At 33.7% G+C, this 15,541-nt stretch overlaps 2 protein-coding genes across 2 annotated transcripts in view; both read right to left on the minus strand.

Moving 5' to 3' along the window:
- The window catches only part of LOC125847223 (uncharacterized), a 923,078-nt gene that overhangs the window by 718,479 nt on the left and 189,058 nt on the right, over positions 1–15,541 (minus strand). The window lies entirely within an intron of this gene.
- Positions 1,937–15,541, minus strand: part of LOC125849131 (4-alpha-glucanotransferase DPE2) — a 36,164-nt gene continuing 22,559 nt past the window's right edge. The window contains exons 16-22 of the mRNA XM_049529153.1: positions 12,340–12,459; positions 12,083–12,180; positions 11,713–11,872; positions 11,518–11,616; positions 10,698–10,895; positions 9,733–9,826; positions 1,937–2,308 (exon numbers count right to left, since the gene is read on the minus strand). Coding sequence (XP_049385110.1) covers positions 2,127–2,308; positions 9,733–9,826; positions 10,698–10,895; positions 11,518–11,616; positions 11,713–11,872; positions 12,083–12,180; positions 12,340–12,459 — 951 coding nt within the window. The 3' untranslated portion in view covers positions 1,937–2,126. The remainder of the gene's footprint in view (positions 2,309–9,732; positions 9,827–10,697; positions 10,896–11,517; positions 11,617–11,712; positions 11,873–12,082; positions 12,181–12,339; positions 12,460–15,541) is intronic.

The following is a 15,541-nucleotide window of genomic DNA, read 5'->3' on the forward strand; positions in this document are numbered from 1 at the left end:
CAATTCCTTGGCGAATCCACAACCAAAATCGATCGTTCTTGGCGAATCTTGCTTTTCCTCTTCTCCCTTTCCCTTGCGTTCTTTCTCCAAAAGCCCTAACTTTATTTCTCAAAAGCGTAAACTGAACTAACTCAGTCTTGACCCCACTTAATTTACTAAAAACAGATTTAATTAATTGGGTAAGGAAAAGACAAAACTACCCCTTTTTAAATTCCGGATTGGGCATTTCTTTATTCGAATAGCCCAACTTTCAACGAATATAATTCACTCTACGAACTCAGAATCGTGCAAATTCGACGGCGTTGGAAAGATAAATCCAAAAGCTTTCCAACCATATCTGGAACTACACCTAAATCATCCTGAGTTAGGAGTTATGGTCGATTGAAATTGACCGAAATCTCAACTTTACATTACTTAAAAATTTCCAAATTTCCTTATACTCTCCAAAAATGCTTATTTCAAGTTCTTGGCTTCTTTCTAGCTATTTCAAGTTGCGAGATGTTACAGTGGTACCTCGAAAATCATTGAATTTTGAACTTAATAAATTGTTGCGAATAACATTTGAGAGTGTTTTAAGAAGAAGAAGAGGAGAAAACTTAATAAATCGTAGATTAAAAGTGAGAGGAAACCACTCTATTTATAGCTAAGAAATAGTAATATGAATAGGTACCTTATTAGAAAAGTCACAACCTTTCGAAAATGTCACTGCTCATCTGAAAAGTCACAACTCATCGGAAATAGCACAACCCTTTGAAAAAGACACAACCATTTGAAAAAAAATCACAATCCTTTGAAAAAGTCGGAACTCATTGAAAATGTCACAATCCTAAAAAAGTCGCAACCCTTTGAAAAACTTTAATGTGAAAAGGTATCTAATTTTAATATAATATAATTAATTAAGAAAAACTTTAATGTGAAAAGGTATCTAATTTTAATATAATATAATTAATTAAATAAGTAAATAAAATAAATGGAGCATTTTTAATTTGGGGGTGGAGGGTGGGGAGGGGGATACTGTAGTAATTTAACATTTAACTTTGGGAGTTCATGCTTTTAAGGTAGTATGTATGTATATGTATGTGTGTATATATATATATAGAGAGAGAGAAATAATTATTTCAAATCATTTAAAATTGAAGAAGTTTGATGATTAAATCTATATTGTGGAACGACAAAATTGAGTGTCAACAGCAAGCACCCACAAGCTTAAAATTATGGATCTGCCACTGGTCATACCTTCCATCAATTTCTACAATTGATCTGAATGTGCAAAAAATTAGCATCCACATCTTCAATGGGCCTTTCGTAATTTTTGCTTCTGGTCATAAGTCATGCCGATGATTGCTGCTCTGATATCAATTGATGCACAAACAATGGCGTCAATAATCAAAGTGGAGATAGTTAATGTAGGAATAGCAGTTGGAAGAAGATGGTGGCTAAAACAGGAAATTTTGAATGTTTAGCTTGAGAGAAAAATATTAAGAAGAGAGAAGAGAAGTCATTATTTCAATCCATGTCTGTAACCATTGCAATAGAGATCCTTATATGCTAATACAACACAATACTGTATCTATTCAATTAGGCAGGAACTGTGTAACTAACTATTCTAAATTACACAATACTGTATCTATTCAATTAAGAAGAGAGAAGAGAAGTCCTTATATGCTAATACAACACAACCTGAATGACAGTTACAACTGAATTACCAGCTCAACAGTCCTAAATCACATACCTATATCTTAAATTACTTAGATTGGGTACATGAATCATCTAAAATCTAAATCTAATGCTCAATAATTTGTAGTTTAATGTAAATTAAAAGTTTCCTCAAGTCTGGGGGCTCCTTAAAAGTATGGAAGATTAAAGATATATCATATACAAATATGTAACACCAAGTAAAGGGCTTGATCTTTGACCAAATTTTGACACTTGAAGTAAATCGAAAGAGTACCATACAATGATTCTTTTATTCTTTAATGAAATATAGCTTCAAATCCAGTTTAATGATGAAGCAAGACAAGCTATTGAACCACTTGGCGGACTAGGTCATGGAGGATTTATTTGTTGTCTTTGACCTGAGCATCTAAAAGACAGAAACTGTTTTATATTCATACAAATGCCACAGCTTATTTGTTGGAGAGTCCATATTTCTGTGTTTGTGAAGGGTGTTCACTCCCTAGCTGCAGCTTTGCCTGACCTGATTCCAGATCCTTCTGAGGGTAAAATCTTCCACTCCCACGGACAAGATCCTTTATTGTTTTTGTGAGGTCTTTATCATTAAGCAAGGACTCCATCGTCACATGTACACCTAAGTGCAAAGAAGAGTAAGAACAATACCGGAAAAAAAACAATTCTACTATCATCAGCATGTAGCAAAATTGTTGTCACTCAAGTGTAAACAAAATGTTAAGAGCGAGTGAAGTTAAAACAATGGAACAAAATCTTAACACATAACAAATGGAGTTTTCTTGCACTTCCATCCACATTGATGTCTTTAATAAGTGCACTCTCATGTCTCAATATACTCCATAAACTAGTAAACTTATATCTGAATCGAGATTTTACTCTATAAGTCCAACTTACAGACAAATTAATGTTGGTCATCTTTCTCTCATCATATATGCAATAGCTTGTTTCAAGTAACACCAGAAACCACAAGAAAGAGCGAAGTATTTTCCACGCAAAACATATATTCTTATCTCAAGGACATTGCAAGAGAAGATGTTCCTCATAAGTCCATTGCAGATCTTTACAAATATGCTATCAGCGAAAAGCTAAGTTACTCGGACTCGGGTGCGGATATCCGAGACGGATGCGAATCCGAGAGTCGGATTCGGCAAAATTTAAATTTTAAGATTCGGGGGTGCGAATCCGAGTATGGATACGGGTGCGGGGATACGGCTAATTGGTATACATGGTATATATAATATAAGGTGTAATATATTATATATACATGGTATAATTGCTTATTATTTTTAGTGTACCTCGAAAAATAAATTATATCAATAACAACAATAATAATATATCTAGTATAATCAAATAAGTGGATATATATATATATATATATATAATAAAATATTATTACAAATATTTATGAAATATATTTAATAATGAATTGCATATTTTGGTATAATTACATACAAAATACTCAAAAGGAGTATAATTTTGTTAAAGAAAAGAGAGAATATAATAAACATTAAAAGTATTAATTTATTTTATAAATAAAAAAGGACACACTTATCTAGAGAAACCCTTAGCCTTTAGTTTTCTTTTTCAAGAAAAGTTGAAAAGTTGAAAAGACTTTAATTTTTCAAAAAAATAAAAAAGTTGTACTTCCTGTACTTTTTCAAGAAAAAACTCCTCCTCTTTCTTCTTCTCTTTACTTTTCCAATGAAGAAAAAACTCCTCCTCTTTCTTCTTCTTTTTACTTTTTCAAGCTTCTTACAGCTCCGCCACCTCTCTGAAGAGGTCGCCGGAAATTGATCTCCTTTTCCCCAAATTTTTTTCTCGGCTCTGGTCAAAGTGTCCGGATCGGATTGACCGAATCCGACACGCACCCCGCACCCGCACCAGTGTCGTGTCGAGACGGGTACGCCTTCAAAAATGAAGAGTCCGCGCAACATAGGCGAAAAGTAGCCAAAAATCGTAAGACTTCCAGCCCATTGAACATAAGAATCGCCTTGAAAGCCAAGGAGAATATACTTGTTACCGAAGGTAAGTTGTATTCCAGCCTATACTGGGTGAAGGTTTGCTAGTTCTGCAGACACACTTTTAGCATCTTAAAGAACACTTTTACCCTATGTTACTCTAACTCGGGTGCGGCTATTCGATACAGGTGCGGATCTAGATCTCGGGTTTTGTATTACATAACTTGTATTCATATGTATGGATCCAAGTAAGGATATGGGTGTTAGGCTACAACTAATAAATACATAAAAATAATAGATCTGACAATTAGTTATTTAAGGTTGTTGAAAAATAACTTATATTTTGATTAACAAGGTGATCTGAATCCATTATTGTTAATTAATTAGTTAATGAGAAATGACTTAAAGAGAACTAAAAAGCCACAGGTTTTCTTCTTTCTTCATCTCTCATTCTCTCTCATTCAACCAAATTTTGATATATCATTCACTTCTAACATTTCTATAGGTGTTAAGATACAACAAATAAATGTATAGTACAATATATTAAGTTTATATATATAATCAAATTCTTTGTAAATACTTAAAATTTAATTCATAAGTTACCTTGTATATGGCTTTGTAGTACTTTATGTGAATATGAGTACGACATAAACCCAAAATCAAACCAAATACCTAATCAACATATACTTCTTGGTCATAGGTATAGTAAAAAATACCCAAATTAGGTTGACCAAATCCAATGTAGAACCCACACCCACACCCATGTCGGGTCGACATGGGTTCGGTAAGGAACTTGAAGTGTCTGATCAAAGACTGCGTTTACCAATTATTTTCATTCTCAAAAAAGAATTTGAAGTGCAGTATTTCAAGCGCTAACGGTGTTTCACGCTGTAATCATTTAAAATTTATTAAAAAATAAATTTATAAAATAATTTTAAATTCATGAATATATTAGTCCAAATAAATATTATAGATTAATATAATTGGGTTAATTATTTAAATCCAATAAATATGAATTTAATTAAAGCCCACTCCATAAAGCCACGTCACTTAAATCTAATTGGCCGAAGGGAGTCCTCTTCTAAACACAACTCTATTTTTAAACTATAAATAGGGGTCCTAATAATTCAGAATAGAGGACCAAGAATACTAAACAAGAAGCTAGAGAAAGCTCGTGGATCAAAAGCCACAGATTTCTCTACGAGGACCAAGAATTCTAAACAAGAAGGCAGAAGCTAGAGAAAGCTCGTGGATCAAAAGCCACAGATTTCTCTACAAGTTCAAGAATTCTAACAAGAAGCTAATGAAAGCTCGTGGATCAAAAGCCACAAATTTCTCTACAAGTTCAAGAATTCGAGAGTTCAAGAACGATCTAGATCAAGACTGTCGGATTCAAGATCAAGCTCAAAGCCCTTGGATTCAACTAGAAGTCAAGATCAAGATAAAGTTCAAGTTCAAGAACGATCAAGATCAAGACCGCCGGATTCAAGATCAAGCTCGAAGCCCTTGGATTCAACTAGAAGTCAAGATCAAGATAAAGTTCAAGTTCAAGAATGATCAAGATCAAGACCGCCGAATTCAAGATCAAGCTCGAAGCCCTTGAATTCAACTAAAAGTCAAGATAAAGTTCAAGTTCAAGTCCAAGAACGATCAAGACCAAGATCAAGAACGATCAAGATTAAGACCACCGTATTCAAGATCAAGCTCGAAGCCCTTGAATTCAACTAGAAGTCAAGATCAAGATAAAGTTCAAGTTCAAGATCAAGATCAAGTTCAAGATAAACTCAAGATCATGCTCAAGAGCCCTTGAATTATATCTGAAAAGGCAAATTCAGAAGAATCATAGAGATTGTAAAACTCGCACTTTAAATCAATAAAACGATTGTTGCGATACTTTTCCGTTCTTGATTATTATTTTCTTGACACGAATTGTATTGTCTAGACACGCAATACAAGTGAGACCTCAACTAGGTTCTTGTTCTAGTTGCTTATATATCAATTTGCCCTAAATCTTGACAATCCAATTGGGTTTATCAAATCATCAAAGATTGGCAGAATATCCAGTTCTTCTCTTGTATAGCTAGAAAAATGAACTCAAGCAATCACAGGATACCTTTGGGCTTGAATAGATAAGAAATGAAACAAAATAAGACTCTGCCTTCATTAAACAAGGAATGACTTTAGACCATTTAACTTCTCTGAAATTCTCAACAAAATCCCTCAACTTACTTGAAAATTCACATAGTGTTATAATTTACCATTTGGTAACACCTATTTGTTAGAAGAATGGTAGGAACACTAACCTTGTTCCATTGCAATAACTTGGTTGAAGAAGGCAATAACTTGATTAATGAACTTGATCATCCAAACCTTGAAGATTACATATTTAGTGTTCTTTTTCTGAGATGGAGAGAAAGAGAAAAAGTATATTCTCCTGGTTCATGGACCAAATCCTTTTAAAGGATTCTGAAGTGCCTTTCATCTGAAAAGGTACCTTTTCCGGTTTAAATGGTACCTTTTCAATAAGTCTCCACCAAACTTAAGAAAAGGTCCATGGATTTCAAGTTATCTAAATTAAACCCATATCAATAGATATTTACTTTTAAGGCCCAAAACTTTAATACTTTATCAGATCATACAATGGATTACTTTAATGATAGCATATCTATGTATAACATATTAATATGCGAGTCCAGGAAATAGAAATTACTAACACTATGCTCTTCAATTACCAGTTTATGGAATCTAAAACAATTTTTTAGGGTTTTCTAGATTACGGAGAAGGGCCTAAAATACTCCTCAACTATTTGAATTGGTAGAAAACTTCCCTCCATCCATCTTTTGGCCCCAAATACCCCTAATGTCAACCTTTTGGCTCAAAAATACCCTTATTTCTAACGGCCCACACTCATAAGGTGGATGGAGGGTAAATTTATATCAAATCTCATAGTTTAAGGGCATTTAAGTCTCCATCAGACTTGAGAAAAGGTCCACGGATTTCAAGTTATCTAAATTAAACCCATACTAATAGATATTTACTTTTCTAGGCCCAAAACTTTAATACCTTAGTACATCATACAATGGGCTACTTTAATGATAGCATATCTACGTATAGCATATTAATATGTGAGTCCACAAAATAGAAATCACTAACAATATGTTCTTTAATTACCAGCTTATTGAATCTAAAACATTTTTTTAGGGTTTTCTAGATTATACAGAGAAGGGCCTAAGATGCCCCTCAACTATTTGAATTGGTACAAAATTTTCCTCCATCGATCTTTCAGCCCCAAATACTGCTATTATCAACCTTTTGGCTAAAAAATACCCTCATTTCTAACAACCCACACTCATAAGGTGGATGGGGGGTAAATTTATATCAAATCCCATAGTTTAAGGGCATTTTAGGCATTTCTCCATTAAAATAATTTGAAATTACTTAATAGATAGGCTCATGTGATTGGCTTAATTTTGGGTTCCATAATAAATTAAAAATAAAAAAGATAAATCATCTACTATCTACATTCACCTCCCCCCACCTACTCTCTCTTCCACTTCTTTTTCTTCTTTAATCTTGTCCACCATTTTAAATTTTAATTTTTCTCAACTAATGACAAATTAAACAAGGGAGTAAAAAGGAGAAAAATAACGATCACATTCAATTATAAAAATTAGATCAATAGAAATTCATTTTTTAGATTAATGATTAGACGGGGTGAGTATGGATTTTAGTTAAATCCCTAATTATGAATTGAGTCATAATAAATCAGGGGTTGATTTAAAATAGGCCAATAGGAAGATATCATGAACTTAATATTTTTTAAAATATTATTTTCAAGCGTATCGGGTCAAAATATGAATCATATGTAATTTTATTATTTATTTGAGAAGGGTTTAAATTTGGACCAATAAAATTAGACAACATAATAAATAAATATTTAATAATTTTACTTTAGGGGAGTTGTTAAATATAATGGCAAATATGAGCCAAAGGTTTATATCAAGGGTATTTTTGAGGCTTGAGCCTCAAGGTTAACGCTAAGGGTATTTGGGAACCGAAAGGTGGATGGAGGGTAGTTTTGTACAAATTCAAATAGTTGAGGGACACTTTAGGCCCTTCTCTGTTTTTTTATTCACCATGAAAAGAACGTAGATGCGACCAAATGATGAATTAAAGTTTCTTAAGCTCAAGGAAAGAAAAAGTAAAAATGTTATAGTGTTGATTTAAAGGTTTTCTTATGCTAATAGTGATCTCTCCAACACAGAGATAGTAATATATTTAATAAAGTGTTGGTCAAACTAGTTATGTTGCATGGCTTTCGTGGTGGATAAGATGACGGAGGTGAGGCTAAGATGATTCGGGCATGTTAAAAAAATATGCATAAATGTCCGAGTGATTAAGTGTAAGAGGTTTACTATATAGTGGATACAAGGAAAAGGTTGAGGTAAGCTGAAAAAGTATTGGGAAAAGGTGATGAGACAGAACATGGCACAACAGTAGCTTACCAAGGACATGACCCTAGATAGTTAGATTTGAAAGTCGATGATTAGGATAGAAGGATAATAGATAATTGAGCGTTGCCTAGTTAGGTATCAGTATTTTTTTATTACTCTCATATTATCTAATTCTTCGATTTTATTGTCTCCTTGGTTTCGGTTATCATATTATTTGTTGTTGTTACTATTCTTCTCAATTGTTTTCAGTATGGATTCTTCACTATTATACTTGTTTTCCACACTTAATTCATATGATGCTTTACTCAAATTCCGAGGGTCTATCGTAAACGACCTCTCTACTTTCTCAAGTCAAGGGTAAGGTTTTATTCTCTCTACCCTCCCAGACCCCATTTGTGGGATTACACATGGTATGTTGTTGTTGTTAATGATGTGAAACCTAGTATAAGATGTACTTCTATTCATAATTGCATGTATTTAGTTAAGACCTTTTTTTTTGGATCAAAAAAAAGGAAAAAAAGAGCTTTTTTTTATTTATTAATTAGAATAATGTGATGCAAACCATCAATACATTACTTTATATGAATCCACAACTCTATTTAACCTATAAACAAGTTTTACTAAATAGTTATAAATTTTTTTTTGATGAAGTGAATAGTCATTGAAAGAATCCAGTGGAAACAAAGGTTACACAAAAAGAGGATTTGTCAGCCTAGAGTACACACATACTTAGGCTTCATTGTTTGCATTTAATGGAGATCTGAATTTGAATGGATCAGACCTTAGACCATTAGTATATTTGTTTACATTAAAATTAAACACATATTTGGTCTGAATAGGTCTAAAATCATTAAGATCTTGAACAAAGTCTTAATATCATTAAGAGATATTCTTGTGTGGACAATTTTCACCACCACCCTATCAACAATTACATCCCACCATCACTAACTATCTGTCATCACAACCACCACCATTACCGTTGTCAACCATCAGCCACCACCACCAACCAGCTCTATCATCACAACCACCACCATTGTCAACCACTACTATCAGTCACTATCACATCTACCACCTCCATCATGATAATTATATCCACTGCCATTATAAGGCAGTACAATTACTGTGAAAAAATAAAAAGCATGGATACATAACATATTCCCTATTATTAGGATGATAAGCTGGAATCATCATAAGAAACATGGAGTCTAGTTATGAGGCTTTCTCGTTCCAGAACAGTATTTGCAAGGATTTAGTCCATGTGCAGACAATAAATGTCCTAATTGTGCAAGGCAAACCAAATTTGAACGAGTAGTTACTATAACTATTAAGGTGGATGGATTTAATAGAAAGATTAACTTTCTCTTCTCACTTGAACATTTCGAAGGACATAAACAAGTTGAAATTGAACCAGCTGTATGGACAAAGGTCTAGTAATGTAAAGGAAGTGGAGGAACTTTTTGCAGGAACATGTTACACACCCCAACACTTTTTTTTTGCGTATTTGAATTTAACTACCTGATAAAAATTTAGTTTTGATCAAACCAGATAAATAAAAGAAAAGTTTACTTATTTTTTGAGGTAGGCGGGGAGTGGGGGATAGAGAGACAACAAAGAGGACAAAGGCACATACGATATCGCCAGTAATGTTTTGGGTTTGTTGGATCATTGATAGTCTCTTCCACTGCAGGCCGTGTCGTGTAGTCTTCTTTGAGTGCTAGCAAATCCTGTATATTATTTAGCAATGGTATCAGTGCCGTGGAAGAAAATCCTGAACGCTGAGATGAGCATTGAGACATTAATCTCGCTGGGCAGCTCACTTGCATAATAAAAGAAATTGCACAATGTAGCATAATGTCAAGATCATGTGCTTCACAGTTCAAACTAAATGACACCATGAAAAACAACCACCTAATTTTTTTCTCATGACTGCTTCAGAGTAGGGCAAAAAAGATGCTTATTAGTGGCATATTTAGTCATGAAGGAGGTTTAGTAGGCCTGACTGAACAATAGTGCTAACAAATTTCCATGTGTCCTTAAATAAGTACAAAGTCCAATTTTTCGGACACTAGTAGACAAAACATAATTGATCAACCATTTCCACAGAGCTACAAAATCCATATATCTCCTAATTGTTTGAAAACATCTATTCCGAGATACAAAATCACAATCTCTTTGATAGAACTTAAAATTCATACAATGTCAATATGGTGAATAATCAAAAGAATTTGTTTTGTAATTCTTTCCTTTGGGAGAAGGGGGAAAGCTTAAGTAATTATTAATATCTTTGGATAGCAGCCCTTTTCAAATTGAATTCAATTGTTTGAGATTGGCTAAAAGCTCCCCAAGAGAAGGAATTCTGACTTTTTTCTTGCACTTTGGACAAAAAGCATTATCCTTTAGAAGCCTAGAGAGCTAATGCCTTTAGAAGGACTTAAGTGATTATTGGAAGCATAGAACTCACTAATCACCCTGGCCAGTAGTTCAGCACTATGAAGCTTCGAGGCACATATGGAGCGAATCAATTTAGCAAAGACTGCTACTAAAGAATTAACTACATACTACAAAAGGAGTAGGATCTTTATATCAATTAAGTACCTGGAGCGGAAATATTGACCACATTGATGGAGATTCAACATGCTGTCGCAAGACAAAGTGCACAATTTCAGGAGTGCATTGATCAGGTGGCAACTCATCAGATCCCATTACTGCTTGAAAAAAGCGGTGCCTTCTCTCTTCATCTTCCTCCCACCAAGCACGTAGAGTAGAACAGTCATGGCATGATGGAGCACAAACCTAAGTTTAAAGTACGAACTTTATTTGGCCAGTCTTTGAGCAACAAGGACTAATATGCATTGAAACCAGATAAATACTTGACGACAAAAGCACTCTTAAAAATCATTTACAAGATATACGAAGGAAAAGGAAGGCATATTCAAAGGTGTCTTGAAAGCCTCTATCTTTATTATATTCCAGGGGGGTAGCTTTATAACAAGAATCTAACTAATAAAACATTAAGAGCAGCACAACAGTTGGTTCATGCATTTTTTTTTTTCATGTTAAGCAAAATTAGAGTTTGCATTATAGTTTCCACTTTCCAATGATTTTTAGCAGATTTCCAGTACGTCAGTATGTTTTCACTTAAGAGGTAAAATCATAAACAACAAGCGTAACAATGAAGCACTTTTTGTCACGCCTCCAGGTGCTTTTTCTTATAGCCAAAGGGAGCACTTGAACAAATGTTACAGTAAATCGATGTATGATCATATGAATAAAATTTGTCTATTAGGTTAAGTATGTTTTACATTTCACGGGAAAAGGTTTTTACAGTAGATTATCATAGAAGCTGCAGTAACTAAGACCATCTTCCATTTCAAATAAGTTGGGATGTAGTAGCAGAAATCTCAGAGAATATTACCGTCATGTAGTTGTATTGAGAAGGAATACCAAATTCTACATCAGGTTCACTTGGCATGCGTTGAATGCGTAGGCCTACTAAGCCCAATTCTTGCATCACCTGCATCAAAGTGGTCATAACTCAAATCATACATTGAGATGCAAGAAGTGATGTAACATATACGATTCACAAGGATGATGATTCTGAGTGGCATACAGGATGAACACAGGAGGGAATTAGGCCTAGGTCTTCCCCACAAGCGAGCATGTCTGATGAGTTCAAAAGAACAGGCAGAGTCTTAAAGGCATTGTCATGCCAAAGACCTTCTTGTCGATGGAAGTAGTAATCATAGTATAATCTTTTTAGGACATTTTGACTGCACCAGCAAACAGATCATAAGAAACCATAAAAATTATTATAACTGCCTTAAAATAGAGGCTAAAACCCTAGTATTCTTCACATGCAGAGGAAATGTGTAGACATCTAAAAGGATGAAAGATAAGCACTGGTGTTTACTTTAAAAATGTCACTGCAATTTATCAAATCCAACATCAGATAGTGTGAACTAGAAAAACGCATGAGGTACCTGTGCTGATCCAAATCCACAAAGCTTGTTGTGTCTTCAACATTGAAGCGAGGGTAAAATTTTCTTGGATCTTCTGGATCTTTAATAAGTGCTACATTCTGTGATAAAGATGGGAGCATCAACATAACAGTCAAGTGTAGTATAATAAGCATCGGTGCATAAAAAGCATAATATTTTTTAAAAAAAGATTAAAACCATAACTTTTAAATAGGAGAAGAATAGACAAAACTAGACTTCTGGACATCAAAGCAATGTACCTGCAGAAGATCAAAGAGTTTTCGTCGTAGGTTCTCTTCACTCTCTACAAACATGGATGTTTCCAAGAATGACTTCAGCGCAGATGCAATTTTCTTCTCAGTATTGCATTCGTCCTTTAACTACATTGATAAAAGTAGAATATTATTCACTTGGAAATAAGCGCATATAAACCTTGATGAAAGAACACTTCAGCCCCGTATCTGAGCGCTACTAGGCTATGGCATAAAGATATAGGTAAATGATGCAACAAAGAGAACTGCAGAAATAAGTCCTTTGCAAAAGATAATAATTTACTTTCAACAAGATAGATGGATTCTTTTTTCTTTATTTTTTTAAAGCTAGAACTGAGATGATTGTGCATAAGTTGAAACCACTCATGTATCAAAAAATCAAGAGACAGAAAAAGAAGAATGCAGAAGCTCTGTCACTAACCAGCTGATGGACAGATACCTCACACAAAATTCCAAACCAGCTCCTACTTAATACCCTATAGGTTCCCTTATCTTTTTTTCTAGAACTTGCTATCTTTGGTTTCTATTAAAACAAACTAAAGAAGGTAGTGGAGGCCAGAATTGCTGCTTGACAATCCCAGATGTTTAACGAAAGAAGAACAAGAGTGTTTACACAGATATTTTGAAGAGAAGGACATACTGGACAGTATCAAGCTATGTGCAATGGAAAAGGATCCCGGGCTGGATGGCTTTCCAATGTCTTTTTATCTTGCTCTTTGGGGCCTGCTTAAAGAGGATATTAAGAACACTTTACATGACTTTCATGTTAATCAAAATACTGAGAAAAGCTTCAGTGCAACTTATGTGGCCCTCCTTCCTAACAAAGCAAGGGCATCATAACTGAAAGATGTCAGACCAACAAGTCTGATCACTGGCATCTACAAGGAGATAGCAAAGCTATTGACTGAAAGGCTGAAAAAAGTGGTGGACAAGCTAGTCAACAAGCATCAAATGACATTCATAAAAGGGAGGCAGATTATGGATGCTGCCCTCATTGCTAGTGAGTGTGTGGACTCTAGAATGAAAGGTGATCAACCTGGTGTCATGTGTAAGCTAGACATTGAAAAGGCTTATGGCCATGTTAATTGGAGTTTCTTGAAAAGAATACTCAGACAAAGGGGTTTTGGAGAACCGGTTGGGCTGGATCAATTTTTGCATCACTACAGTCAAATTTTCTGTTTTGGTGAATGGTGAACCATTTGGTTTCTTCCCATCAGGCAGGGGTCTTAGGGCATCTCCAACCCTGCCCTCTATTTTACACTCTAAATATAGAGTTCTCTATTTTTTCAGACAACCAACTCCAACCCAATTCTCTATTTTACTCTCTAAAAAGAATCTTCTTCTCTCTCCTCAATATTATATTATTACTTCTATTTCATTTGCATTTCCTTATTTCATAATATAAATCCTTTCTCCTTCTTTTTTTTTTTTTTCAAATAATCACTTTATATAATTTTTACATAATATAAAATTTTATTTTTTCAAATTCATTATTTAATATAAAATTTTATTTTATTCTAAATTTCTAAATAACATAAATTGCAAGTTATTATATAATATACAAATTAATGGACAATTCAAATAAAAGTGAAATCATCAATGAAATACAATTACATAAAAATTACATAAATCAACGAGCACAACCGCAACAATTCTCTGGATCATACACTAATTTTTTTCCGAATATTGTTAAATCTGGAAACGACCTACCAGATTACTGAATTATTGTTGCGATAAAATTATTATGTATTGTTATCTTATATTTAAATTATTATGTTATGTATTATATTTTTAAATTAAAATTTCCATCTTATCATTTTACTTTTGTGCATTCTTCATAGTGAAAATTAATAATAATATCAAATTGTATAAAAGTGATGAAAATTTTAAAAAATTGAAATATTATTAATTCGGGATGAAAGTAGTGTNCTTATCATTTTACTTTTGTGCATTCTTCATAGTGAAAATTAATAATAATATCAAATTATATAAAAGTGATGAAAATTTAAAAAAATTGAAATATTATTAATTCGGGATGAAAGTAGTGTTTATCAAATAATATATTTTTGAAAATGTCATATTACATTTAAAAAGAACTACGAATGTTAGATATTTAAATAATGACCTTATATTAAAAATAATGTGTTAATTACAAAATAATAGAAATATAATAAAATAATGAAAAAGTGAAATAGAGAGTGTGAATAGTAGTTCTCCATTCACTTCTCTATAAATGAAGAATAGAGAGTTAATTAAAGAGTGGTTGGAGAGCCCATTCTCTATTTTACTCTCCAAATATAGAGAATGGAGAGTAAAATAGAGGTGGGTTGGAGATGGTCTTAAGACCAGGGAGATCCTCTATAGCCCTTTCTTTTTGTGTTGGCAATGGAAGGATTTGATAGTATGATGAGGAGAGCAATTCAAGACAGAAGGATCAATGGCTTTCAAATAGGAGGTGTTAGAGGTCAATACAAGGAAATATGTCATCTACTTTACGCAGATGATACAGTGATTTTTCATGAACCTACCGAGGAACTGGTAAGCAACATTAGATTGTTGCTTCTGTTCTTTGAATCCACTTCTGGACTGAAGGTAAATTGGGGAAAGAGCAATCTTTTTTCCAATCAAGGAGGTGCTAAACATCTAGAGTTTGGCAGATATACTAGGTTGCAAAGTGAAAAATCTGCCTACAGTTTATTTGGGCATGCCTCTTGGCTACCAACATTAAGAGAGAGTGATATGGGATGGCATAGCAGAGAAGACAGAAAAACGATTGACAAGGTGGAAGACTCAATCCTTATCACTAAGGGGAAGACTCACTCTCATAAAATAAGTCCTTGATTCTCTACCTACTTATGTAATGTCTTTGTCCCCCCTTATCCCAGAAGGTTTTGAAGAAACTGGATAACCTTAAAAGGAATTTCTTTTGGCATGGTTGTAAGGAGAACAATGGATACAAATCTGGTGAAATGGGATACTACACTGAACAAAAGATATTTGGGAGGTTTGGGCATCAAAAACCTAAAGAGACAAAATGAATAGCCTTCTGAAGAAATGACTTCGGAGATATAATGATGAAAAACAAGCTCTATGGAAGGATGTACTTAAGTGCAAATATGGTGAGAACAACCCTTGGTTCAGTAATGATAGCTATTACATTATGGGGTTGGGGTATGGAGAACAATCAGAG

Source organism: Solanum stenotomum, chromosome 12 (assembly GCF_019186545.1).
Source record: "Solanum stenotomum isolate F172 chromosome 12, ASM1918654v1, whole genome shotgun sequence".
In the NCBI taxonomy this organism is placed as follows: domain Eukaryota; kingdom Viridiplantae; phylum Streptophyta; class Magnoliopsida; order Solanales; family Solanaceae; genus Solanum; species Solanum stenotomum.